Here is a 27,062-nt window from a genome sequence, read left to right as displayed (position 1 = left end):
TGCAAATTACGGGAACATCAGTTAAAAGTGAGAGAGCGAGGACTTTTTTTTTCGAGGTTAATGAGGTAAGCATGCACAGTAAGTGGTTTCTTTCCATCTATCCCACATACGATGAGGGACTACTCTATATTGCACATATATACACAGATAAAACCACAAACGCACAAACCTAGCGGGAAACGAGGCAAAAACAAATAGCAAAAGACAGAGACTGAGAGATAGAGTGAGGGAGATCAAGTGTGAGAGCTCCAGTGTGCGCGTGTGTGTGTGTGTGTAAGAGAGAGAGAGAGAGAGAGAGAGAGAGAGAGAGAGAGAGAGAGAGAGAGAGGAAGAGAGAGACAGAGAGAGAGAGAGAGAGAGAGAGAGAGAGAGAGAGAGAGAGAGAGTACACAATCACACAGAACAAGTCCAGACAAGTGTGATACAATTACACAGAACTGAATCAATTTTTTTTTATCGTCAGATGAAAGCATAATCAATTATATATTTTTCATTAACTACTGAAGAGGCGAGGTAATGGTTATCATTTTATCTACATGTTCAAGTCTACATTTAGACCATTAGCTGAATATTTACAGTAACAACTCAGCCAATTACTAAATATCAAAGTATGACAATCAGACAATCTCATCAACACTGTGAATCTGCAACATACAAATCTACCATCATTGTGTAGATAACACAAATAAGCTTTTTTAAATAACGCTTATCTGCAAATTGTCCAGTCAAAATTGTAGGGGGGTCCCAGGAGGTAGTACTAGTAGTGAACATGTTAATACACTGTCCTGGATTAAAAAAACAAAGAAACAAAGAAACACAAAATGCATGAAAGCCATTTGCATAACTTGCTTTTGCACTCTTTGCATACACACACATGCATAACATAAATCATGTACAAAATACAGCTTCAATCACATGCACACACTCACACAAAGACTCTGTGTTTTTCACACTGATCAGCAGTCTCTGATTGAAATCAGCATTTTGTAAATGATTATTAGCTAATACACACAGCAGGTGCATGAAAAGAGACATTATTTTTATCACGTTGACATTTTAGCTAGCAAAATATATAAGAAAGTCAATATATGGCACTTATACCTCATATAATCTTATTCAACACACAACCGAAACTGATAAACATGGTTATAAAACAAAGTGCCGCCAAAAGACAAGCATTATTTTTTTAAACAGACTTTTTTTTAAATAGTTGGGAGTCATTGAGTGCGATTTCATGATATAATATTGGCCTTTTCTTTATATATCTCTCTCTCTTTCCTGTGTTCCACTTAGTTGTCTATATTCTTTCTTTCTTGAATCTTTTTATGATCATTCATATTGCATCCAGAATGCACTATTGATATGTTTTATGCCTGCCACATAATCCATGAACAATAGGAGTTAGTTAGAAATATAGCTCTCATTTCTTTCCCTACGATACATAATAATAATAATAATAATAATGGACATTTGCTATAGCGCATAATCATGTATATGCTCAATGCGCTTTACAATAACTAGAATTAACATAACTAATGATAAAACCATACACAATGAACAAGACCCACAATCTACATAACATAGCATACTCAGCATACTCCATGCAAGCAAACACAAAGGCTTAACACACTCCAAGCACGCAAGACCAAGCAAACAGGGTAAAGACAAAACAAAGTCATACAAGCAAAACCATACAAGCAAAATTACAGTAATACCAAACTCCATGCAAACAATACTCAAAACTCAAAATATAACATGCATGACCAGAGCCTGAATTCCGTAGTTGATGTAATGGTTACAAAACAAAACAAAACAAAACAAACCAAAAAAGGAGAAAAAACTGATTCTGACATCTTACAGACAGAACAGTGGAACCCCACTTTAAAGAACTCAAAATTAAAGATTTAAAGCCTGGCTTTTTTAAGTTTTAATTAAAATGTTTAAAAAAATTGTGCCTCTATACAATGCATTTCGTTTTTACAATTGTGGATCGATCATTTGCTCAACGAGTTTACAAAGTTGACTTAAGACTTGACTTGACTTGTTTACAAACAGTTAATCAAACTCTATAATTTAATCAACAACTTCTTTCACTCTCCTGCTTCTCTTTACAGTCTGATTTTATCACAGCGCGACTCACCACAAATCACAGTAACAAAAAGGGTGAAGTCTACCTCAGACTATTTTACAGAGAACTCTTGACATTCTTTTTGAAAAGTTTGTAGGTAATGTGCCACTCATTACCTCCCTTGAACCCAAAGACCTCTGAGCAGAAGATGAAGAAGAGACGCCAGTTAAATTTCTGCTGTTCCCAGTCGGAACCGTATGCTTTCTGCAGTATTTGGGAAACCTGCAGAAATGTAAAGAGAAATCAATCAGTGACAATCTGGGGTCTACAACGATGGTGTTTATACAGGGATCGCGTTTACGCACGATTTTTGCGTATTTGACGCATTTTAAAAGTCGCTGACGCGGTTTTTTTGCCGCGCCGCGTAAGCCATACGCAAAAATATTGTAACTTTTTCTTGTCTTCACGCAGCGCTTTTGCTCTGACTTAATAATCACCCGATCCTGCAACTGACTATAGGGCTCGAGAAGTGACGACACACATGAAATCTGCGCGTCAAAACTAAAGTCCGTTTCTTTTTGCATCGAAGTATCGCAAACGAACGTAACGAGGGTATTACCAGATAATGTCTTGTCGGATAATGAAACAGACATTAGCTGCTCTCCCATCTCGCGCTTCCAAAAGGCGGAAAGTGTGTCTAGTCGTATTAGAGCGGGAAACAAACTCGCAAGGCCCGAAGGTTGGAGACAGCAGGGGTGTTATTCGACAGGCGTGCGCGGAGTTCGACAGGAAAACTCGCCGAATTTAGGTAAGGAGTGTCTTTAAGTCTTTCGTGCGTGTTTTGTTTGTGTCTGTACGTGTTTTCGTAGTACGCAAAATATAATTGGTCCGTGACACGTTTTTTTCGTTTCGTTGCGTATGACTTAGGCGTTTTTTTAAAAGCTAGCGCGATCCCTGTTTATAATCAGAAATGCTTGCCGAAATCCATAAACATTAAGACACAGACAGACACACATGCACTCACACTGACACACAAATAGCAAACTTTCAACACAAGAAATAGTGGCTCACACTACATGGAATGGTAGAGTTCATTCATCACCTCAAGAAAAGAAAAAGCTAGATCATTCAATGGAATTTGCTGTTAAAATTACCGTGCCAATTTAATAAACATAGAAGGAGACATCTGAACACAATACAGAACTTATGCTATCTATGATTCCTTACGCACTTGTTTACTGAAACTGACACAAAAATGAGCAAATCATATTTATATACTTATAAACATGCATCTTAACCCTTTCGCTGCCAATCAAAACTTCCTGACTGCCAGGGAATATTGGAGTTCGGGGTGTAATAATTCACAAAAAATTCTAGCTCCAAACTGGCAGTAGGTAGGAAAGTAAAACCTATGTTATTTTTAAAGGAAATTCAACCAAGAATCTGTTTTTAGTATCTAATCATGGAAATAATGCACAAGTGCAGGACGGGTATACCCGTCCTAAGGCAGTCAAGGAACAACATTGACTTGGTGATACACACAATGATACAATCAAAAGAGATCCTTACTCACCAAGACAAAAACAACACAGCTGTCAAATGTTTGCCTTTGAAGGCTTTTTTAGGACTTACAAGTAACATATAAAACCAAAACAAATCAAAACATAGAAGCAAACTAAACGTGAATTACAAACCTTATCTCTGTTTCCGTCCATCTTCTGTAGCCAGGCCTCCAGTGTTTTGCTGTAGTGGCTTCCGTTCAGGACCCATGAGTCCACTAAGCTGACATCCTTCTGCACATGCATAGGTATAAAATTCAACAAAATGTAAGACAGGAACAAACTTTTTATTCTAAGGCTCGATCATCCCAAACTGAAAATAAAAGAAATTTATGTGGAGAAATGGTTTGGCAATTTTTTGTTGCATCTTAAGAAAGTCGTTTCGTACCGATCCAAAGAAAAAATGTGTAACTAAATTGACTCTTTTTCTGTCGGACACTGGAGAAGCCGTTTTGCGCTCTACTTTTTATAAAGAGCTCAAGTCAGCGCTTCAGTTTAGTGGCTATCCAGAGGGGAGATACAACACCCACAGTTTTAGGATCGGCGCAGCTACACACCTCGCATCACAGGGGGCATCTGATGCACAGATACGCCTAGCGGGGCGATGGGCATCAAATGCATAATTTACTTCCTATATTAGAATGCATAATATCTGAAATTTCAGTTTTTAGTATGGAACGGACGGTGCAATGCTGCAATCATCGGGCAAGGGTACATTTGGTGGCTTGCGCTGTGGTTGTAGTTGTTGGATTGTCAGTATCATGCTGTGGGGCGGTACCAGCTGGGCTGGTTGGTGGCTTTTTACCGCCCTTGGGGTTAAAACAAAATTTGACCTGTTAGTGCATTGGTTGCATTGGTGTAAATATTTTGTAAGAAAGTTTGACAATTAACCAACCGCTGCATAGCGAGACATCTTTTACATGGTTTTTGCATTGTTGTAAATACTTTTGCCATTTTTCCAATAGTGCATATATATATATACAAGTGGAAAGGCAGCCATTGTTTGTGTGTAAGGGTGGGTGTGATAAAACAGGGTACATGTGTCCATCTATCTAGTCAGCCCATTAATTTTGGTACATGATGAAAATTTCTTTATTGAAATATGTATAAAAAAATTGATGTGTTAAATTTATATTATTTGACTGATGATATACATCAAGATGGTGCCTTTCAATAATGCAGTCGCTGAGTAAAATCACTCAGCGACAATACCATCACCAATGTGTTTGCGTTTGTTCATAGCATGAGTGTGGAAGGCGGTTAATTCCTGGTGGAGTAGACAGAGGAGGCAATTCGTGAACAAACCCTTAAATGTAGTAATTTCTGACACAAACCAGGGAGTAACATAAATTAATTTATGGGAGACCATAAATATACCTTCTGTTAACCATTAATTTCCAAGAACACTACCACGTGAGACTGATTAGCCTCTTACAGGGATTGTTTCTTCCCGAGAGACAAGGCAACCTTTAAATTAATTAAAAATTAAAAATTAAATCATGAGTGAAAAAAAATGATCACATCCATTAAAGGGAGAATTACTCAATAATTATGTACACACAAGCACATAAAAGCAATGGGCTGTCAAAAAGCTAGGCTGTGGATAGTTAAACCCCATGCTGCAATATAATAGACGCTATTTCTGACTCGCAAGCATCATGCAGCTATAACTATGACAATCATCGGCTCCCACAGATTGGTTAAAAGTATATTCCTTTTTGTGTAAGCTGCAATCGTCATTTCCATCACAGATCTACCACGCTCAGGTTTTACACAGGATAAGAACATTCTTTGACTTAAGTTATCTATATTTTCTCAAAAATCAACAGTCTGGCATTTTTTCTGTGCAGTAAAGCCAATTTTGTGTGCATTCATTTTGTAATCAACACCTAGTCGTCACTCTGCTAAATCAATTCAACAACAAAAATCCCACTCTGAATTGAGTGTATGCAGCCATGCTATTGATATTTGGTGTCCATTATTTATCATGCAGACCTGGGAACCCCTGTTTTGCACTTGGAGTATTCATAAGCAAACTTGGTGTATTTTCAGAAAAATGAGGGGCTCCACACAGCATTTGAACATCCCTGATTCAAACATGCTTCACACGCCTCCTTTTGCAACGTGAATTAAGTTTACCAACACATATAAATGCTTCTTTCACTGTTTACTGACAAAAACTGTAATCATGTGTCAAAATACTGGATAAGTTTTAGGATACGCTTGTGAAGAAAAGTGATCTAGGAACTTTTCTCGTCGTATTTTCTTCCACTGACCGTACTGCTCATATTCTAGACAATCACGCGTACCACAAAAATGGCAAATCGTCTGGGTTCCCAGGTCTCATCATGTCAGAATAAGAGAAAAATTACAAACAAAAATCCAGGTAAACATCAACAAATATGTGTGTGACAAACTGTGGTTTTAACCTGAAAATGCAGGAAGAGATCCATGGAAGGCATGGTTCCACCAGTGAAGAAGTTCTTGGCCATCCATTCTGTGTCTGAACCAGGCTTTACGTCAAATGCGTAGGGATGCTGACGGTGACAGAACACTTGCAGAAACAGAAATCCACTCGGTTTCAGCCATGATGCCACGCGTTGAAACAGCTGTTCATAGTTCTTCATGTGCTGAAACAAATAAAGTAAAACAACCGTGGGAATTTTTAAAAAGTTAAAAATGCAAAAAATGGAAGAAAGTTTGTTAAACTAGCTGTTAAAAAACAAAAGAATTCTGTACTATGAACAGCTGCTGTGATACCCACGATTTTATGAATCTTTGTGATGAGACAAATCTTATCTCATCTTTTCTCTTATTCAGCTCTAAGACCAAGTGTAACTGTTTGGCATCTGCCTCGCGAGTCCGAGAAAAATGTCCCTCTTTCTTTTTGCTGCGATGCCCGCAGAATCCCTTCATGCGATGGTGCTCTCAGACACCTCGTACGCAGGCTGTATTGTAATATAAAAAAGTTTATTCCAAGACATATCATCATAACAATTTCAAACGAGATAATCTTGCTGGAGCCATGGAAAGCTTCTCACACTGTTTGTAATTATGAAACATTCTGAGACATCTCACCTAAAATATCTCAATGGAGACAACCCTGTCATATTGGATGGGGATGTAAACACAACATTCTGTATCTATTATCAATTATCAAAATATGCATCGCTTTGAGAAATATCGTCCCAAATATGGAGACAACCTTGCTTACTATTTCCCATGACATTGGAAATTACTTACTAGACGACGTCATTCTGTGCAGAAGAAAAAGGGTTAATGGAGACAATCATTTTTTTTCTTACCCGAGGCTTGCAATTCAGTGTCTCAAACTAAAACAATGTCTCTCTCTGAGACATCTGATTAACAAAGGGAAGTAAACGCTCAAAATGCATACGACATGTGTAATAGTGTAAGTGAGTGTTATTGGGAACCATGCATTCTCCTGGCACCTGAGAGAATAACAAGCAACTATCATCCTCATTATGATGCTTTTTACATTCAGTCAAGTTTTGACTAAATGTTTTAACATAGAGGGGGGAATCGAGACGAGGGTCGTGGTGTATGTGTTTTTGTCCGTCTGTCTGTCTGTGCGTGTGTGTGTGTAGAGCGATTCAGACCAAACTATTGGACCGATCTTTATGAAATTTGACATGAGAGTTCCTGGGAATGATATCCCCGCACGTTTTTTTCCTTTTTTCGATAAATACTTTTGATGACGTCATATCCGGCTTTTTGTAAAAGTTGAGTCGGCACTGTCACACCCTCATTTTTCAATCAAATTGATTGAAATTTTTGTAAAGCAATCTTCGACAAAGGCCGGACTTCGGTATTGCATTTCAGCTTGGTGGCTTAAAAATTAATTAATGACTTTGGTCATTAAAAATCTGAAAATTGTAATAATTTTTTTTTTATATAAAACGATCCAAATTTACGTTCATCTTATTCTACATCATTTCCTGATTTCAAAAACATATAAATATGTTATATTTGGATTAAAAACAAGCTCTGAAAATTAAAAATATAAAAATTATGATCAAAATTAAATTTCCGAAATCGATTTAGAAACAATTTCATCTTATTCCTTGTCGGTTCCTGATTCCAAAAGCATATAGATATGATATGTTTGGATTAAAAACACCCGCAGAAAGTTCAAACGAAGAGAGGTACAGAAAAGCGTGCTATGCAGCACAGCGAAACCACTACTGCGCTGAACAGGCTCGTCAGTTTCACTCCGTTTTGCACAAGCGGCGAACTACGGTCATTGTGAAAAAATGCAGTGCGTTCAGTTTCATTCTGTGAGTTCCACAGCTTGACTAAATGTAGTAATTTCGCCTTACGCGACTTGTTTTTCTCTCAGGTGCCAGCAAAAAGGTTCCGAATAACTCTCACTCTCTCAATTACACATCATATGCATTTAGAGCGCTTACTTCCCTTTGCTTATCAGATCTCTAAACAGCGCTCTGCCTCATATGTTTAAGACTCTCTCTGAGACATCTCACCTCAAACATCTCAATGGAGACGATCCTGTCGTACTTATTGGAGGTAAAGAAGGTGTTGGCATCGGCGGTGATCACTTCCAGGCGGTCAGCGAAGCCTCTCTGTTGAGCCCTGACCTGGATCAGCTCACGCTGCGTGTTGGAGTTGGACACGCAAGTCACACGACACTTGGGGTACTTCTCACACACGTACAGGCCAAAGGAGCCCCAGCCGCAGCCAAGATCCTGTGAATTCAAAACAGACTTCAGACAATGACCAAGATGATATACAGTGGTACCTGCAATATAAGGCCCCTCCAATGATAAAAGATACCTGCATTCTCTTGTCACAGAGTGTTTAAATTTAACTAAAGTTTGTTTGTTTGTTTGTTTGCTTAACGCCCAGCCGACCACGAAGGGCCATATCAGGGCGGTGCTGCTTTGACATATAACGTGCGCCACACACAAGACAGAAGTCGCAGCACAGGCTTCATGTCTCACCCAGTCACATTATTCTGACACCGGACCAACCAGTCCTAGCACTACCACCCCATAATGCCAGACGCCAGGCGGAGCAGCCACTAGATTGCCAATTTTAAAGTCTTAGGTATGACCCGGCCGGGGTTCGAACCCACGCCCCCCCGATCACGGGGCGGACGCCTTACCACTAGGCCAACCGTGCCGGTAACTAAAGTATACCTGCCAAAAAGGACATCTGCAATGTAGGGATACTTTGGGACATTTGGTAACATATCAGGCATAAAAAATAGTTTGTCATTACAGTTTGTATCGACGGCTTTGGTTTGAGCCCCACATTTATTGAGGGATTTATTTGTTAAAGTCAGCTAATATTCTGTAGAGACTCACTCTTAAATTGACAGTACCCCATCAACTCTGGTTGCACATGAAATTCACAAGGGGTTAACAAAGATGGACAAAGGCATGTGGAAATAAAGAAACAGAAGACATAGCACCAGGCATTGCTCGGGAATGTGGTAAACATCATCTTTCAGTTACTTTGTCTTACTGCAGATTTATACATATATATAATTATATATATACCGAGCAACAAAAGAAACGCAAAAAAATTCGTCATTGTTTGATTGACAAATCTCCAACAATTATAGAGTTAGAATTATCAAACCACAAAAGTTTGATGAAGGCATGTTTGACCTTGCTTTTGTGTGATTATTTTGATGCTGTGACTGTTTTTAACACACGCGACAAGCAGGTTTAACGTTAAACACATAATGCGCGCTCGCAGCATGTGCAAGTAGAGCAGGAGAAATCTGATGTGTGAGATGTGTTCACTAATGCATTAGCAACCAAAAGAGACCATGGCACGCTTGCTGCCAGTCTCACTTTTGAAACAGCCAGGATGCCAAGATTGACACCACCAAAACGCCAGGTCGATTTAAAGCTGGGGATGATCCAGAAGCGCTGGCATGTGCTTTAAACGTGCATATGTCAACAGTCTATCACCTTCAGCAATGTTCTGTTGACATTGGAAGCACTGCAGTTATGCAACGCGGTAGATTTTTCGCATTACCCCAAATAAGACAAGATCGCAATTTCCTGCCACAACGTCTTCGAGATCGATTTAATACAGCCACTGACACTACCAGGAACATCATTGGAAGCCACCAGTGTCTGATCAGTGGCCAGAGAACGCGATGAAGACTGACTAAGCGAGACCTCCATTACTTTGTTAACGTTAAACCTGCTTGTCCCGTGAGTTGAAACAGTCGCAGCAAAATAATCACACAAACATGCCTTCATCAAACTTTTGTGATTTGATAATTCTAACTCTATAATTGTTCGAGATTTTGTCAAATCAAACATTGCAGACTTTTTTCGCATTTCTTTTGTTGCTCGGTATATATACATAGTGCAATATCATATTTGATTGTATCCCCTTTATGTTTTATGTTTTATGCGTGTCGTCTTATACAATTGTTGTTATAATCGTTTACAGGCAGGCAGGGTGTGCCGAAGAAAAATTTCCATTTTTATGTAATATTTTAATGGACAATAAAGTGCTGTTATTGTTATTGTTATATGTATTTTTTCAGTTTCTTTGTTTGTTGAAAATATATATATATACTGTAGTACAAGGGAAAAAAGTCATTAATTCTCACCATGACATAATGACCATCCTCCAGGCGTGCCATATCACAGTATTTCTGCAGAGATGCATCTTCAGCTGAAACAATAATCGTATACAATAGTTAGGAACTAGTTTACAGACAGATTTCCTTTGTATTAGTGAAAATTCAAACAAACAACGACCGCACTCAGGCCTTTTGCCAGGGAAACTATTATATATACCAAATAAAATGTTAGACAGCTGCAGGAGTACCCATTTATCTATTGACACTTCTGGTAATTTTCAGTTTACTGAAAATGAGGAAGTTGGTGTGACCCCTGATTGAGAAAAAAATCATAGAACTCCTGTTTATACAAATTAATTACTACCCACACTTTCCAGTCAATAACCATGCCAGACTAGAACTGCTTTTACTCAAGGCTACTGAATTTACCCATAACACAAACACTTGCAATCTGCTGCCTGCATGTACCTTAGTTCCTCTCGTTCATGACACACACTTTAGACTACAGTAGATTACATTTTGTTTTAAAATGGAAATTATCAAGAGGGGCGACGAAAATATCAGTCAGGGATCTTTCAAGGATAAAACAACAACAACCAAAATCAAAGAAAAAATATTAAAAAAAAAAGAAAAAATATCAACAACACCCACACACATATTATATAAATATATGCACACAAACACACATAGAGATGGTGGAAACATTATAACTCTATGCAGGCATTAATTATGTCCATAATGGATATTACCTTGATCGAGAGTGGTAACACCCTCAGGCCAGTAACAGCAGCTGTACTTGAGGCGTTTTCCCAAAACCTGCATAAAAGAATCAGACACGTTTCTGAAAGCTATAGTGCACACGTGTCAGATGTTCATGGTGACATTTTTTTGTTGGTGTTAACGTCATATAGTGAATTTGCAAGTTGAATTACTTGCAGTATAATCTGTATTCATATGTTTCATGAATTGAATATTAAACGGGGACTTGCTTTCGGAGCACAAGATATGCAGTTAAAAATAAAACACAGACATCCTTGTTTTTTGTTACAGTTTTGTCAGATCACCAGCAAAGTACAGTGGGGTAAAAGAAAGCTTACATAACTGCTGATTGGACACAAAATTTTCTTCGAACAGTAGCATTGCAGTGTTATTCTCAGGCCTCGGTCTCTGGTCATTTAATTAGGCATTTGTTTTGATCTGACGCGTTGGTCTGACCACTGACCATTCTACTGTTTGTTAGTTTTGACATGTACTGATGTACAGGTGTTCTGACAAAACAATGTTTTTGTAGCCAAAACTTTCAGAAATCAGGGTCTTTAATAGGGGGTGGTGTCCTAGAAAGGGGGTTCCGCTGTACTATTTTCTCTTACTGTTAGGAAGAACTCAGTTGGCACTTCATAATGCTGCTCATTTGCCTTGTCGGTGCTCTCAGCAATGGTGGAGTCACGCAAACGTGCGAGGAATTTCTTCTTGAACTGATGTTGTTTCTCCACGTCTCCCCCACACTCCAGCTTCTCCACCCACACATCCATGTTCTGCCGTACCCCTGCATACACAATCATCAACATATGATTTAAAGGGTTTTGTGCAAAAACAGCCATGATAATTCACGTCTGTGTGTACGTGTGTCTAGTCTGTGTGCATGCATGTGTGTGCGTGTGAATGCTTGCATAAGAATGCCAGATACTCTTAAAAACATGTGACAACAGTACCTCTCTCTCTCTCAGGCACACACACACACACACACACACACACACACACCCAAACACACACACACACGCACAAACACACTCACACACACTCCCTTGCACACAATCACAACATACGCTCACTGCATCTGTCACTTCAACTCTCAAAGTCGAGAAAACCTTCCGATCCGCCCACTCTTCTCTTCTACAAAATGATCGACCTATAGCTAGTCAGATAATTTGAATTGAGGAACAACAACGTTTCACCAATTTCCCTCTCACCCCAAACACAAACCTGACCATCCCCCACCCTATTCCGCTAAAATTACCACACTGCCCACTGACTTTAAACCCTGAATAACGCGGTACGATTGAACAATTTGGGAGAGGTTGAGCTAGTTTCGTTTTCACGGTGTGAACTGTCCATCGAACAGGCGCGCGCATGGAGCAGCTTACCTTCCCTGAGAACATCATCCGAGGCCATACTGATGGTCAAGAGTCCCCTTTGCGTTCGACGACTTTACTTTAAGGGTCTTCTTACTTCAAACCGATGTCAACGCTGCAAATAGTCTCTCGACTGACCACGACAAACAAGCTTGCTCAGGCAACAACCCTGTTGAACTTTGAACCGCCTTGTCCGCGAAGTTTGTCTGATTCGGAACATTGCAATATGAGAACATACACTTTCAGGATAAGGGCGTGTCCAGCTCAGTCGGCAAAGTGTGCGCTATTGTTTGATATTCAAATGCCATTTTCATTTTCGTGTGTGTGTCACTGTGTGTGTGTGTGTGTGTGTGTGTGTGTGTGTGTGTGTGTGTGTGTGTGTGTGTGTGTGTGTGTGTGCACGGTGTGTAACGCGTTTGAGTGTCAGCCTGTGAAGACTGATGTCTTTGTTTCAGTATTACCGGTCGGACAGTGACAGTCCGTGTCAGTATCGATCGGGGTTTCAAGATGATATGCCGCCGTGACCGTATATGATGTGAAACTTGGTGCTGTGGGGCCGCGTATGATTGTGTTATTTGTTCTCGCAACTTGAAGTTACACTGATCAACTTACGGATGTATTGTGCAACACTCCTTCTCACCATGCAATGCCGAATAAGCCGGAAAACAAAAAGAGACACTGACAACTGTCATTCTGCAATTCAGTGTTAACATTGACAGGCAAAGACATATATCAGGGGTGGGACTCTCTTGTGATGAAAAAAGAGGAAATCCCTATTTTCTAGGGGGGTTCAAAATCAGTGGTACATTAAAATATGTGCAATCTGGTGCATTCTAAGACTAAAATTCAACTCGTTTGGATCAGGTCATAAAAAACCAAAAACAACCCACAACAACAACAACAACAACACACTTTCACACAACAATGGTACCATTGTAATGGTGCATACTTACGTAATGAACCATGTATCCGCCATAATCCAATACTGGCAATAGTAGGATTCACTCGGAATGCATTGAAGCTCAAAATGACTAGTTATGAGGAGTTTTCAGTCAGCACAATTTAACTCCCAAGCGTCCAGTGTTCTGTTCCACTGATCTTCACTTCTCCGAGTCCATATTATTCAGTCAACAAGTTATAGATACTGTGATGAAATGGGACGCGGAAAAATAGATTACTCCAGCGGAACTTGATTCGTAAGTTCAGTGTGCACGCGGAAATCCGCGGATTCGCGGAAAAGTCCCACCCCTGACATATACACAGTTAGCCATTCAGTCAGTCATCCCACACACACAGGTGACATCGTTGCAGACACTGGCACAGACACGCACACACACAAACACAGACGGACACACAAACAGACACACTGGCAAACAACGTGGCAGACACAGACTGACGCACACACACACTTACACACACTGTCACACGCACTGACACACACACAAACACTCACTTCACAAACACACAACGTTGCACACACACCGTTGCACACACACACACACACACACACACACACACACACACTGTGACACTCACTTCCCCCCCCCCCACACACACACACACACACATCAACTCGTAACTTGACACTGACACACACATACAAACACACACACAGATCCACGAACATTTGTGCTGTCCAAATTTTATTTTGAAATTATGAGTCACACCCAATCGTTTGTATCGGGTAGCAACGAGAACAAGCATGGTACAAATGCATTCAGTGTAATCAAAGCATTTTTAAGGGAATTACTTTTGAACGGTGACTGGTGTTTAAATGTCTACCATTCTTATTCTCACTAAGTGCAATGGCGTCTTTTCAACACATGTCAGTAATTCGAATTACTGGCTTACATTCCAGACGACGCAAACACTAATACATACATTCACAGTTGGTTTGACTGATTAGTATTTTAGCCTATAGTTTTGTTAGTTATAGAGAGTAGGCCAAGTGAATGATTATGTGAAGGTGATTCCGATGTACCCGTTTCAACTTGATCTCATAAAAGAATGAGCAATACAACATATTATTCTTATCACTTTTCTTTAACAGGTATTAATCGAAAGAAACAACAACGGACAGCAACTTTTTGTTTCACACCATTTGTGCTGAGCGCAGACCAGAATTCAGAGTCTGACGTGAGAGATTCTGATAATGGTATTTGCACCCAGTGTTTTCTTAGCAAGTGCACAGAAAAAAAATACACATATGTGTTATCTTCGGAGACTTTTACTGCGAAAAAGAGCTCTTACATAGATTCTCCTTGACTACCACGAAATTGACTTACATCAGCAGAAGACAAAACTGCCACATGCAGGTTTGTTCGTCAGAAAAATCGGAAAAATCAAGGGATACAAACAGAAAAAAAGTTTGCTTGAGATCGCTTTAAAGATGCCAATCTTACATGAAGCGTAAACTACGCTTACAATTTGTTCTCAATAGCAAACGAACATGAAAAAAAAATCCAAATTAAATCAAAATTTTAGATAGCAGATCAAAACAACGAACCAAAACAAAACAAAAGCCCAAAACAACGAACCAAAATCTTAGAAAATGGTCTCCAGGGGAGGCAATCAATTTGCTGCAAAGTCAAAGAGCGAGGTACAGCTGTTGCCTCCCTTCACTTGCCACAGTATTGGAGTTTTGGGATTTTTTTTACTACGCTCCTGAGACATCAAAGAACAGCAAAAGGGCTTTTAAAAGTTTCTCTTCAGAGAGCGTATATACACCTACTCATTTGTTCTGCTAGCCAGCATTTACTTTGCAGACTCTCCTACAAGGAATACGACTTTTCGGCTTGCCGCTGGACAAACGCAGGGCATGCGCATTCAATCTTCAGAGAAGTGTACGGAGCTCCTAGCAGGCCTGTCGAGGATGTCGTGCATCGAGCTGACGAAGGCATCCATCCCGGGTGGCGAGTTAACCGGATAGGCGGCAACACGGTGGAAGGCGGGGTCGGGGTTGGGCAGATGGTCTTCGCTGGAGTTCTGGTCCAGGGAGTTACGACGCCAGATCTGGTCTGTGTCTGAGGCCTGTGAGGTGGAGAGAAGGGAGATGTATGAGTCGGTGATCACAGCACTGTGACCCTAAATATATGACTGCGGGGTGACTAAGCGTATGAGAGGAGGGGGGTGGGGAGGAGAAGGAACTTAGAGTGAGGTATTGGGCGTTGCCCTCCCTCGCACCCCCCCCCCCCCCCCCCCAAGATGCTTTTGAGATTTAGCCTTTGAAACGGGTATTTAGGGTCTCTCCTTTAGAAAAAAGGCAAATTTGCCGGATGGGGAAGGACGGGAAGGGGTAACGATTGCGCTATGACGTTGAAAACTTGTAACAAGGCTGGACCATGTGTATGAGAGAGGGAGGCTAAATCCCAAACGAGGCAGGGGGCCTTGTCCAACAGATGCTGATTCTATTTTTTTTTTTTAAAGAATTAAGTTTACCGGGGTGGGGTGGGGGAGAGTTGATGATTGCGCTATGACTATACGGGACACATGGCTGGACAAAGTGTATCAGAGGAGAGGGGTACGGGGCTTCCTAAACAAGGCCGGGTCGATACCTTGCCCTCCTGCCCCTAGATGCTGTTGAAATTTAGCACGAAATTCCACGAAAATGGGTCCCTAATTCCATCTGGTCAAAAATAAGCAAAACAAATACACCAACGCACCTGTATGTCATCAAAGACAGCCCCGTTGAGTTCAAAAGACAGGTCACGGCTGTTGCCGTCAAAGAGAGACACGGATGGCCGGCGGTCAAAGTTGGCCGGGTGGGTGGGGTCCATGACCAGGGGATGGTGGTTGTCGAACAACAAGAAGCGGTTGTGAGGCATCGACGGTTTCCTTTGCATCACTGTGATGTCCGAAAAATTAGTCTTCGTCTGAAATATAAAGGATGGCAGGCGTACATTTGTGTCCAGTCCTGGATTAAAGTGACAATCGTAAGGCCTCTAAACCTGAAAATACACTACATGTGTGTACGAAGATCCAGAGGAGTTACATTAATTATGGCCATGCAGCTTTCACCAACTTTAATTTACTTTTTTTTCGCAAAAAAACCCGTAAATCCGGAATAAACCGGAAAAATATCACCCCTGGAAATATAATTAAGGAAAGATAACTGAAAGAGGTCACCTGAGATCTGTGGTTCCGATTGGAAAGAGTTCTACTTCATCTGAGCAATAGCAACCTTATGACAGTGCACATGGCACCACCATCTCTTTTAATATTCCATAATCTAAGACTTCCTCTTAGCCATTGTTTTCTCAGATTTTTCGTTCTGTGAATTGTCCTCTTTTTCAAGACTTCTTCCCTCTTAAGACCTGACTTTCCCTGACATTTTTTGGCAATTCAAAAGAAAAAGTTGTTGGGAATGAGGGGGCAGGTATTTCTTAAATCACATTTTTTTAAATTTTTTTTTTAGTGTACTCTGATTTTCTTTGATTGTGTCACAAAATCTTTGTTTTTAAACTCTGTAATGATGGTAACAATCGAACGATAATAAGGGTTGAAGATAGTAGGCCTATGCTTTGCCATTACAAATCTGCATATCTCCGATACAGGGTGGTACACACAGGGAAGCGCCCTATTTTCATGTTGATCTCATTTTTGACGGCGAAGAGATTTAGAAAGTTTGTTCACCAAACAATAGCAGAATAATGGGAGATTATGTCTTGCAAATTTGGTAGAAACTGGTCTGTCGTAAGTAGTTGATAATATGCTCTATCCAGGCTCCTCTTCGTTGAAAAACTACTGCAACACGAACGTTGAAATTGTCCATGACTCGTCCAATCATGTTATCTGTCTGCTGGCATGCGCCTTGGTTGGTTACCTAAGTTTTACGTCCTCACAGGAACTAGAGCCTATTACTAATTAGGGACATGAAGTGTTTATGCGCCTAATTTCCCTTCTGATGTCGTCCTACAGAGCTGCCAGGGTCTGGGGATTGTTGCCGTGTATCCTGTCCTTGGGGTACCCCCCCACAGACAGTAGTCGTGTTTGTACGCAACCAGGTGGCCAAGGGAAGTCAGTGCGTCATGAAATGAGTCTATCACCAGGTAAGAGGAGCCTGGATAGAGCATATTATCAACTACTAAGGACAGACCAATTTCTACCAAATATGCACGACATAATTTCCCATCATTCTGCTATTGTTTGGTGCACACATTTTCTAAATCTCTCTTTGCAGTCAAAAATGAGATCAAAAAGAAAACAGGGCGCATTTTTGGACCACCCTGTACATCCCTCAACAGAACCGAGTCTGTTGTGCATGTTATGATCGTCATGGAGATCCATGCCTGTTCACAAAAGTTAAAATCATACAAAACTTAAATTCAATAACATTTCACTTTACGTGGACTTAACTGCAAACAACTGGTGTGGACAATTAATTTGTGGGAGTGACTGATAAGAATGGAACGAGCGTATGGGTGTGTGTTCTGTACAGGCTCTGGTAGACAGTTGCTGTAATTCTGATTGTTAGCCGCATGCACTCACACAAAATAGCCCAGGTTCTTACCGTACTCTTGCCGTTAGGAGTGCTGTCAGCAAGATAGGTGGACGCCTCAGAACTCTTCCTGGTGGTCGTCTCCCCTGAAGAAATGGCTCGCTTCCTCTGTCGGTACCGTCTCTCGTAGGCGTTGTGAACCTGGAACAAGACATAACGTGTATCTCTCTATCTTACAGGCGTTTGAATGATTGTATTCCGGTTGTCGAACACCCAATCTGAGCCCCATTAGAAAAGAAAAGAAACAAAATAACACAATCGGAACTTGTGATTTCTGTTGATTGTCTCATTATTATTGTTCACATATCATAACTTTATTAATTGTCGATCCAATCACTGGGAAATTCGGGTCGTTTCCTCCCAGTGGAAAGCTGGCATCAACAGATTCGCACTACCCAGATGTTTGCGTGTTTAGGTTAATTAGCCAGAATGACCGAGATCTGTACTGTTACGTGCCACGGATTCGAACCCGTGATCAGTGGGTACACTGCCCTATCAACTGAGTTACTGTGCTAAGTGGCAGTGCACCTTTAACGTTCATCTTTTTCATTCTGATTTCTTTGAACAACACACTCACGTCGACGTTGAGGAGACAGTGGAAGACGAAGAACATGACGCCCTGGAAGCTGTTGGTGATGACGAACAGATAGGTGAAGATGTAGAGCATCACCCGAGAGTCGTCAAAATCCTTGGTCAGAAAGCCGAACATCCACGTGAGGCCCAGCAAGGGTAGCAACACGGCAGAGGCTTTGAAGCTGGTCCTGAGTGTGAAACAAGTCGCGTGAAGCAAAATTAATACATTTAGTCAATCTGTCAAACTCAAAGAATGATACTGATTGAACCACATTTCAAGGAATAAAAATAGTCAACACTTGACTAAATGTGAGAAATTAAGAGGAAGAATAAAAGAAATATTCAAACAAGAAAACTAGTAACGGTACTGATGGGATGGGGCAGTCGAATGAAGTTTAAGTTTTACAACCTCATGGCAAAGCCATTTAGGGCATGTGATACGTGGCGAAGAAAAAAACATATAGAGATGTACATATAGTTCAGAAATACAACAGCACAGTTGTAATTGATTCAAAGCATTCAGAAATAAATCGACGCCATCGCCACAGCTAACCTATAACCACTATAGTTTTAACACAGATACCTCAATCAAATCTCTCCCTACCTGACGCTGGACTGATGTTCAGTGTTGGCCTTAGCCGTGGAGTTGAGAGAGCGCAGCATGACGCGAAGCACCAGAATCAGGATGACAGTGTTGATCTGTAGATACCAAACACACCTGAGTTACTTTCAGAACAAAAAGAAAACACAATGTTCAGTAACCAGTTTTGGTAAATTCTTTATCCATTTTGTTGTCAGACAGTGGCTGTTTAGAAATTATGTCATTTCTATAATGCTAAATATATAGACCAATCATGTTGTTGGCGCGAAAGAACGTCACGTGATGTGTGACCAGTCGCCATCTTTGCAGCCGTTGTGCCAGACTTCTTCTTCTTCTTCTTCTTCTGCGTTCGTGGGCTGAAACTCCCACGTACACTCGTGTTTTTTGCACGAGTGGAATTGTACGTGTATGACCGTTTTTTACCCCGCCATTTAGGCAGCCATACGCCGTTTTCGGAGGAAGCATGCTGGGTATTTTCGTGTTTCTATAACCCACCGAACTCTGACATGGATTACAGGATCTTTTTCGTGCGCACTTGGTCTTGTGCTTGCGTGTACACACGGGGGTGTTCGGACACCGAGGAGAGTCTGCACACAAAGTTGACTCTGAGAAATAAATCTCTCGCCGAACGTGGGGACGAACTCACGCTGACAGCGGCCAACTGGATACAAATCCAGCGCGCTACCGACTGAGCTACATCCCCGCCTGTGCCAGACTCATGTTAGCTATGTCAGAAGTGCCTAGAGAAATAAACAGCTGAACTCCCTGCAGGTTTGTGTAGTGTCGTATATGCCTGAGTGAACACACATACAGTGGCTGACTTCATCAGGATGGTAAGGATAAGTTAGGAACGATGGAACGTGATGTACAGTGTATTTATGATTGATATTACGTCATTTACTTTTACTTTTACTGAGTTACTTTCATCGAAATGGGCAAGCAACATCTATACTAATACTAGTATGTACAGATCATGATCAAAACAGCAAGTTTTCCGGAACAATGCACGTAAGTTGCTGAGTTAGATACAAGAAACTGCATCATATTAGTTTCACGTGCATATCTCAGCCGTTCTGGACACGTCATCCCATCTGTTTCCCTTTAAAACACAATCCTTCTCGTGCATACACAGTTTGGCGCACCATCTCAGATCTGTCAAAGATGACACATACATGGGATAAGACCATAATTATGCATCCCTCTACTTGGTCACATACCAACAAGTATTCACCTAACTGCTTGCTGCGATCAATTGGAGTTTTTTTTTATTTTATTGATTACTTACAAAAAAACGCCACACGTACGTGTCTTTTACAAAATCATTTCATAAAAACATTCACACTCTGCCCAGAGAGCACGCAGGCTGTTCGTTTTTGGTATGTGAACAAGTGGAGGGGTAAGCCAACCTGTGTACACAAGGAGTGTCCCTTTAACCCAAGTAAACCAGAACTGAAAAACTACATTCGTGAACATTGAGTAGGCACCCAAGGGAAGACGAACAACACGACGCATTTATGTCCATCATGTACTGAAGATGTTCTTTTTCTGATTTAACGTTCAACAAAGAATGCTTCTTGACATTGGAACGCTCCCTGTCTCTATGTTTCAGAATCTTTTTTTTATTTTTTCCCTTTTTAATGTTCGCATTCAGTCACTTGAGTGAATGATTCATCGAGTAAGCATACTTATGTCAACAACTACCAAACATGTTTAGTTTAATGAAAACTGATACAGCGGAACATGTTCTAGAGACGACCTCCCGAAAGAAGGATCCCAGACGAGTGTTTATTATATTAAAATCATCACCTTTCCTTGGAGAGACTTGTCAATAACGATCTCTTTCCGTCGGTCCATTGGGTGGTCGATACAGACAGGTTCGACTGTATAGATTCTCGTAGGTATTACATGTACCCCCCGCGGGTTAGGGGGAAGAATTTACCCGATGCTCCCCAGCATGTCGTAAGAGGCGACTAACGGATTCTGTTTCTCCTTTTACCCTTGTTAAGTGTTTCTTGTATAGAATCTAGTCCATGTTTGTAAAGATTTTAGTCAAGCAGTATGTAAGAAATGTTAAGTCCTTTGTACTAGAAACTTGCATTCTCCCAGTAAGGTCATACATTGTACTACGTTGCAAGCCCCTGGAGCAAATTTTTGATTAGTGCTTTTGTGAACAAGAAACAATTGACAAGTGGCTCTATCCCATCTCCCCCCTTTCCCCGTCGCGATATAACCTTCGTGGTTGAAAACAACGTTAAACACCAAATAAAGAAAGAAAGGTATTACATGTTATTCTAAATGTAGAAAGGCTCCACGTATTGACTTACAATGATGACCAATGACACCGTGGGGACCATACACACCAACAGTAGCTCGTGGCTCAACCAGCACCTGCGGAATATACATTTCTTTATCAACTTGCAAATTAAAAAAAAACCAAGCAAGGTTTGTTATAAGAACTTTTAATTGTGAACTAAACAGTACAATTGTCTAATTAAACACATTTTTTATTTTTATTTTGTATGAACTTTTGTTTTAACGTTGAGTGAACATTATGAGGTGTGATTTACGTAGAAAGAAACCAACAACAAATCGACTGTGACTTCAAAATGCAACTGCTAGTCAATCGGCTGGCAAGTTAAAATATTGTTTTTAGAAATGACGATTTTGCGTATTCACCAATTGTTGCAAAAATTACGAGTTCATGCACTCCTCAATTGTGCACAGAGATAACGATGTTGTACATTTATTGACAGAGTGAGTTGTCAACTCGCTCACTGCCTATTACAGTAATGCGTCCAATGGCTTGGTGAATCATTCTGTAATTAACTGGATCACCAGTAGTCCAAATAAAGAAATTAATGCCTCATTTAACCTTCTGACAAAAAACCGCTGCGTACAGCCCTTTTATTCACTGTGATTTCTAAATGAGCAACTTGCCCCCGTGTGTGTGTGTGTGTGTGTGTGTGTGTGTGTGTGTGTGTGTGTGCCCCGCACGCGAGATAGAAAGATAGATACATTTCACGGCACAATTTCTCTGAATTGAAATGCTTAATACAGAACAACGCTATATTTCTACCAACAGCTTCTTGGGACTTTACAATATTCAAACGGAATAAGTTGTTCTCTGAAGTTGTGTTAGAGAGAGAGTGAGAGTGAGAGAAAGGCAGTGACAGAAAAAGAAGGAGAGACAGCCAGACAGCCAGACAGAGATACAGACAGAGATAGAGACAAAAACGAGAGAATATCCTGCATGTAATATCGCTTACTTGTCACCATCACCGTATTTGTCGTAGAAAACGCCAACGGATATCCCAACCACGATGAAAGGGACACCTGAAAAAAGTTAGGTGTCAGTGACGTGCATCTATAGGTTCCGTTCAGATGGGTTTAAAAAAACCAAAAAAACAACCTCAGAATGCAACTTTTACTGATAGGAGACAAGTTTTAACTTAAAAAAAACTTATGCTAATCTCAAAAGCAGCACATAGGAGTGCGTGCGTGCGTGCGTGCGTGCCTGTGTGTTCGTGCGCGTGCGCGCGTGCGCGTGCGCGCGTGCGCGCGTGTGTGAGTGTGTGTGTGTGTGTGTTCGTGTGTGTGTGGGCGCGCGCATACGATGTGATGTATGCATGCGTGCATGCTTGTGTGTGCGTGCATGCAAGCGTGAATGTGTGCATGCGAGCGAGCATGCACACGTGTGTGCGCGTGCGTGCATGCACTCAAATCGAAGGCTAACCCAAACTGACCCCATCCAATGGCGAGGTATTTCTTGAGGTGCGAGCCGCGCTTGAAGACCTTGACGAGCAGCACGTAGATGTGGATGCCCTCCACCAGCATCCAGCAGAAGAGCGCCGTCATGGAGTAGTGCAGTAAGATGGCCACTGTCTTGCACGCCCACTGCACGTGCGGAAACAACAATGTTAGCTTTTTGATCAGATGAAAAGTAATTGTTTCGCCCTCAAAGCAAAACCCATTCGTCGTACACGCCAACTGGACGTGCGGTACCAACAATGTAAGCTTTTTGATGAGAAGAGAATTATGTCTTTCGGCCGGCCTGAAGGCAAACCCATTTGTATTACACGCCCACTGCAAGTTTTGATGAGATGAACATTATTTGTTTTGCCCTCAAGGCAAACCTATTTGTCTTACACGCCTCTATATACGCGCCGAAACAACAAAGATAGCTTTTTGAAGAGATAAACATTATTTTTGTTCGCCCTAAAGGCAAACCCATTCGGGGCATGCCGGTTTTTGATGCCTTGTTGTGAGAAAGTTACTACACGGGGAGCTGGGGAACGCAACTCTTGCAGAGAGAGAGTATGCACTTTCTACTTGGCAGTATATGTACAGGTTCGTCATGCTTGGCAAACGAAAGAGATCCTCCTCTTCCTCCTTCTCCTGTGACCAAGGGTAGACGGCCCAACAGTACAATGCTGCATGTAATGTACAAAGAAATGTCCACAGCTATATTTTCTTCTTGCCACACTCTAAACAGCAGTGGTATTACGAATACAGTGGAACCTACCTGTAAAGACCCCCCCCCAATTGAAGACTTCTCCTCTTATTTAACACTCCTTTCTTTTTAACACCTTAATTTCTCAGATTGTTGGAGGTCTTAGAAAAGAGGGTTCCACTGTACTATCTTTTGACATCAAAAACGCACCAGACACAAAAGAAAACAAGTCGCGTAAGGCGAAATTACTACATTTAGTCAAGCTGTGGAACTCACAGAATGAAACTGAACGAAGTCCGCCGCTCATGCAAAAGGCAGTGAAAGTGACGAGCCTGTTTGGCCCGGTCGCGGTTGTGCTGTGCTTCATAGCACGCTTTACAGTACCTCTCTTCGTTTTAACTTTCTGAGCGTGTTTTTAATCCAAACATATCATATTTATATGTTTTTGGAATCAGGAACCGACAAGGAATAAGATGAAAGTGTTTTTAAATTGATTTGGACAATTTAATTTTGATAATAATTTTTATATATTTAATTTTGAGAGCTTGTTTTTAATCCGAATATAACATATTTATATGTTTTTGGAATCAGCAAATGATGGAGAATAAGATAAACGTAAATTGGGATCGTTTTATAAATTTTTATTTTTTTTTACAATTTTCAGATTTTTAATGACCAAAGTCATCAATTAATTTTTAAGCCACCAAGCTGAAATGCAATACCGAAGTCCGGGCTTTGTCGAAGATTACTTGACCAAAATTTCAACCAATTTGGTTGAAAAATGAGGGCGTGACAGTGCCGCCTCAACTTTCACGAAAAGCCGGATATGACGTCATCAAAGACATTTATCAAAAAAATGAAAAAAACGTTCGGGGATTTCATACCCAGGAACTCTCATGTCAAATTTCATAAAGATCGGTCCAGTAGTTTAGTCTTAATCGCTCTACACACACACACGCACGCACACACACACACACACACACACACAGACACACACACACACACACACACACACACACACGCACATACACCACGACCCTCGTTTCGATTCCCCCTCGATGTTAAAATATTTAGTCAAAACTTGACTAAATATAAAAAGAGAATCATTCAGGCGTATAGATCGTTTCTTTACCTCCGGCGTGTCGGGGTCCGCAGCGGTGCGCCCTACCCCAATGAGGAACAGGATCTGCACCGCTATGATGGACAGGGCAAGCTGCTCGTGGATTCGAACCCGGTCACTGCGCAGCCTGTATACAAATAATAGTTATAACAATGATAATGATGCATATTCATTAAGCGCGTATATCCAGGATCAAACCCTGCTCAAACGGCTGACAGAAATATAGAAACTGTGAATACAATTGTCCTAGAAATTGTATTCTGTGGACACTGTTGGAAACATGTGCTCTTAAAAGTGTGTGTGTGTGTGTGTGTGTGAGTGTGTGTGTTTGTGTGTGTGTGTGTGTGTGTGTGAGTGTGTGTGGGTGTGTGTGTGTGTGTGTGCGTGTGTGTGGCTGTGTGTATGCGTGTGTGTGTGTTTTTCGGGTGGGCTGCAAATTGGTCCCGACAGAGGAACGGAGAATACACTGTTTTGTGGTAATGAATAAAATAAGCGATCGATTCGGCAGACTCCCTTACCTGAAGTATTCGAAGACGACGACAACAACGACACAGGCGAGGATGGACAACGACCCCCCAATGTACGAAATGTAGGACAGGGCCGCGCTGTTAGCCTCGTCAAACTCAGCCTGTCAGACAGAAAATGGAGATTTGTAACCTTTCACCTAGATTGAAAGGGTTCGTCGGGCGAAGTGGCCGAATGGATAAGATGCCCGCCTCCTATTCGGAAGGTCGTGGGATCAAATCCCGCGCCTGGTGGGTTTAGGGTCGAGATTTTTTTCTGATCTCCAAGGTCAACGTATGTGCAGACCTGCTTGAGTCTTATTTCCCTTCGTATGTACACGCAAGCACAAGACCATGTGCGCACCAAAAAGTAAGATTGAGAAATAAAGACGTTTACTTGACGGAACGTTTTATCATAATTATCGGTTTATAAAAAGGCTAAAACTGTGGTGGAGATTAGGCTAGCGGACAACTCACATTGTTATCATAGACGTCGAGCAGGACGCCGAAGTTGGTCATGTGATAACAGTAGCAGGTCACGTGGGTGGAGTTGAGGTCCTGCAAATAGCAGCCGTCATCCAGCCATCGGTCCTCGGGTTCACTGAACGAAAATGTTGGTACATGTTTCATTGACATTTCATTTTCATTTTCATAACTTTATTGTCCCATCGCTGGGAAATTCGGGTCGCTTCCTCCCGGTGGAAAACTAGAAGCAACAGAACCGCACTACCCAGGCGTGAGCGTGTTTAGATGTAATCAGCCACTTGCACTTATGGCAGAAGGACCGAGGTCTTTTACGTGCCACAGTGGTGACACGGGGGAGGAACGTGGACACCGTCTCTGAGTCTGCACATAAAGTTGACCCGTGTCCGTCCCGGCCCGGGTTCTAACCCGTGAATGAAGATCACAAATACAGTGCTCTACCAACTGAGCTACCGGGCCCCATTACGATTTCTCTGTGTCACTTGATCAAAAGAATTGTTTCATTGACAATGCAATTCTTCCGTATGACGAATCAAACTAACTGTTTCATTCACGTTACGATGCCTAATCATCACTGGATGAAAAGAAATATTAATTTTCATTGGCATTACAATTCAGCATCAATGAATCAAACCAATTATTGCATCGACATTACGATTTCCGAGTATCACTGGATCAAAACACTGGTTCATTGACATTAGGATTCCTCAGTATCACTGGTTTAAAACAAATATTGCATCGACATTACGATTTCCGAGTATCACTGGATCAAAACACTGGTTCATTGACATTAGGATTCCTCAGTATCACTGGTTTAAAACAAATATTGCATCGACATTACGATTCCTCGGTAACACTGGATCAAAACAATTGTTTCATTGATATAATTATGTCGGGTTTGTGCTGGATGTGAAAGAGTGAATTCTCTTGCCTTTATTGAGGCAAACTTTCCCACGTGATATTATAGGCCAGTCATTAGCAAGGGATCTGTCTCCGCACATGGACACCTAAGACTTTAACATTGGCAATCTAGTGGCTGCTCCGCCTGGCGTCCGGCATTATGGGGTTAGTGCTAGGACTGGTTGGTCCGGTGTCAGAATAATGTGACTGGGTGAGACATGAAGCCTGTGCTGCGACTTTTGTCATGTGTGTGGCGCACGTTATATGTCAAAGCAGCACCGCCCTGATATGGCCCTTCGTGGTCGGCTGGGCGTTAAGCAAACAAACAAACAAACAAACAAACAAACAAACAAACCGCACATGGACAAGGAGAACGTTGAAAAGCTTGCCTCAATAAAAGCAAGAACATTCACTCATATACAACCCATACAAACCAGAAAGTCATTTCCGGAATTCGTCTATTTCCATGAGGAAAACCTCACAGGATTATAGACATTATATTGAATTAACTTACCTTCCCTGACAAAATTGTTGCGTGTTCAGGCCTGGGTCAGGCCGCAATTTTCTCCCCCCTTTCCTAACCTAGG

At 41.3% G+C, this 27,062-nt stretch overlaps 2 protein-coding genes across 2 annotated transcripts in view; both read right to left on the bottom strand.

Annotated features, from left to right (window-relative positions):
- Positions 1 to 438: 438 nt before the first annotated feature.
- On the bottom strand, positions 439 to 12,532 carry LOC138969293 (uncharacterized). Its single transcript, XM_070342047.1, has 8 exons — positions 12,361 to 12,532; positions 11,587 to 11,762; positions 10,966 to 11,032; positions 10,244 to 10,308; positions 8,130 to 8,351; positions 6,057 to 6,257; positions 3,763 to 3,861; positions 439 to 2,350 (listed from the first exon to the last, which is right to left on the bottom strand). Exons 1-8 carry the CDS (start codon positions 12,386 to 12,388, stop codon positions 2,186 to 2,188), a joined length of 1,023 nt encoding a protein of 340 aa, XP_070198148.1. The 5' UTR covers positions 12,389 to 12,532; the 3' UTR covers positions 439 to 2,185.
- Positions 12,533 to 13,970: 1,438 nt separating this feature from the next.
- LOC138969292 (adhesion G protein-coupled receptor L4-like) overlaps positions 13,971 to 27,062 on the bottom strand; it is a 52,889-nt gene continuing 39,797 nt past the window's right edge. Inside the window, exons 18-28 of the mRNA XM_070342046.1 lie at positions 25,570 to 25,693; positions 25,108 to 25,217; positions 24,602 to 24,716; positions 22,763 to 22,913; positions 22,286 to 22,352; positions 21,344 to 21,407; positions 19,023 to 19,117; positions 18,423 to 18,606; positions 17,858 to 17,986; positions 16,011 to 16,220; positions 13,971 to 15,378 (exon numbers count right to left, since the gene is read on the bottom strand). Of these exons, the coding sequence (XP_070198147.1) occupies positions 15,175 to 15,378; positions 16,011 to 16,220; positions 17,858 to 17,986; positions 18,423 to 18,606; positions 19,023 to 19,117; positions 21,344 to 21,407; positions 22,286 to 22,352; positions 22,763 to 22,913; positions 24,602 to 24,716; positions 25,108 to 25,217; positions 25,570 to 25,693 (1,453 nt within the window). The 3' untranslated portion in view covers positions 13,971 to 15,174. The remainder of the gene's footprint in view (positions 15,379 to 16,010; positions 16,221 to 17,857; positions 17,987 to 18,422; positions 18,607 to 19,022; positions 19,118 to 21,343; positions 21,408 to 22,285; positions 22,353 to 22,762; positions 22,914 to 24,601; positions 24,717 to 25,107; positions 25,218 to 25,569; positions 25,694 to 27,062) is intronic.

This window comes from Littorina saxatilis, linkage group LG6, assembly GCF_037325665.1.
Source record: "Littorina saxatilis isolate snail1 linkage group LG6, US_GU_Lsax_2.0, whole genome shotgun sequence".
In the NCBI taxonomy this organism is placed as follows: Eukaryota; Metazoa; Mollusca; class Gastropoda; order Littorinimorpha; family Littorinidae; genus Littorina; species Littorina saxatilis.
This window is presented reverse-complemented; position numbering and strand designations above follow the sequence as displayed.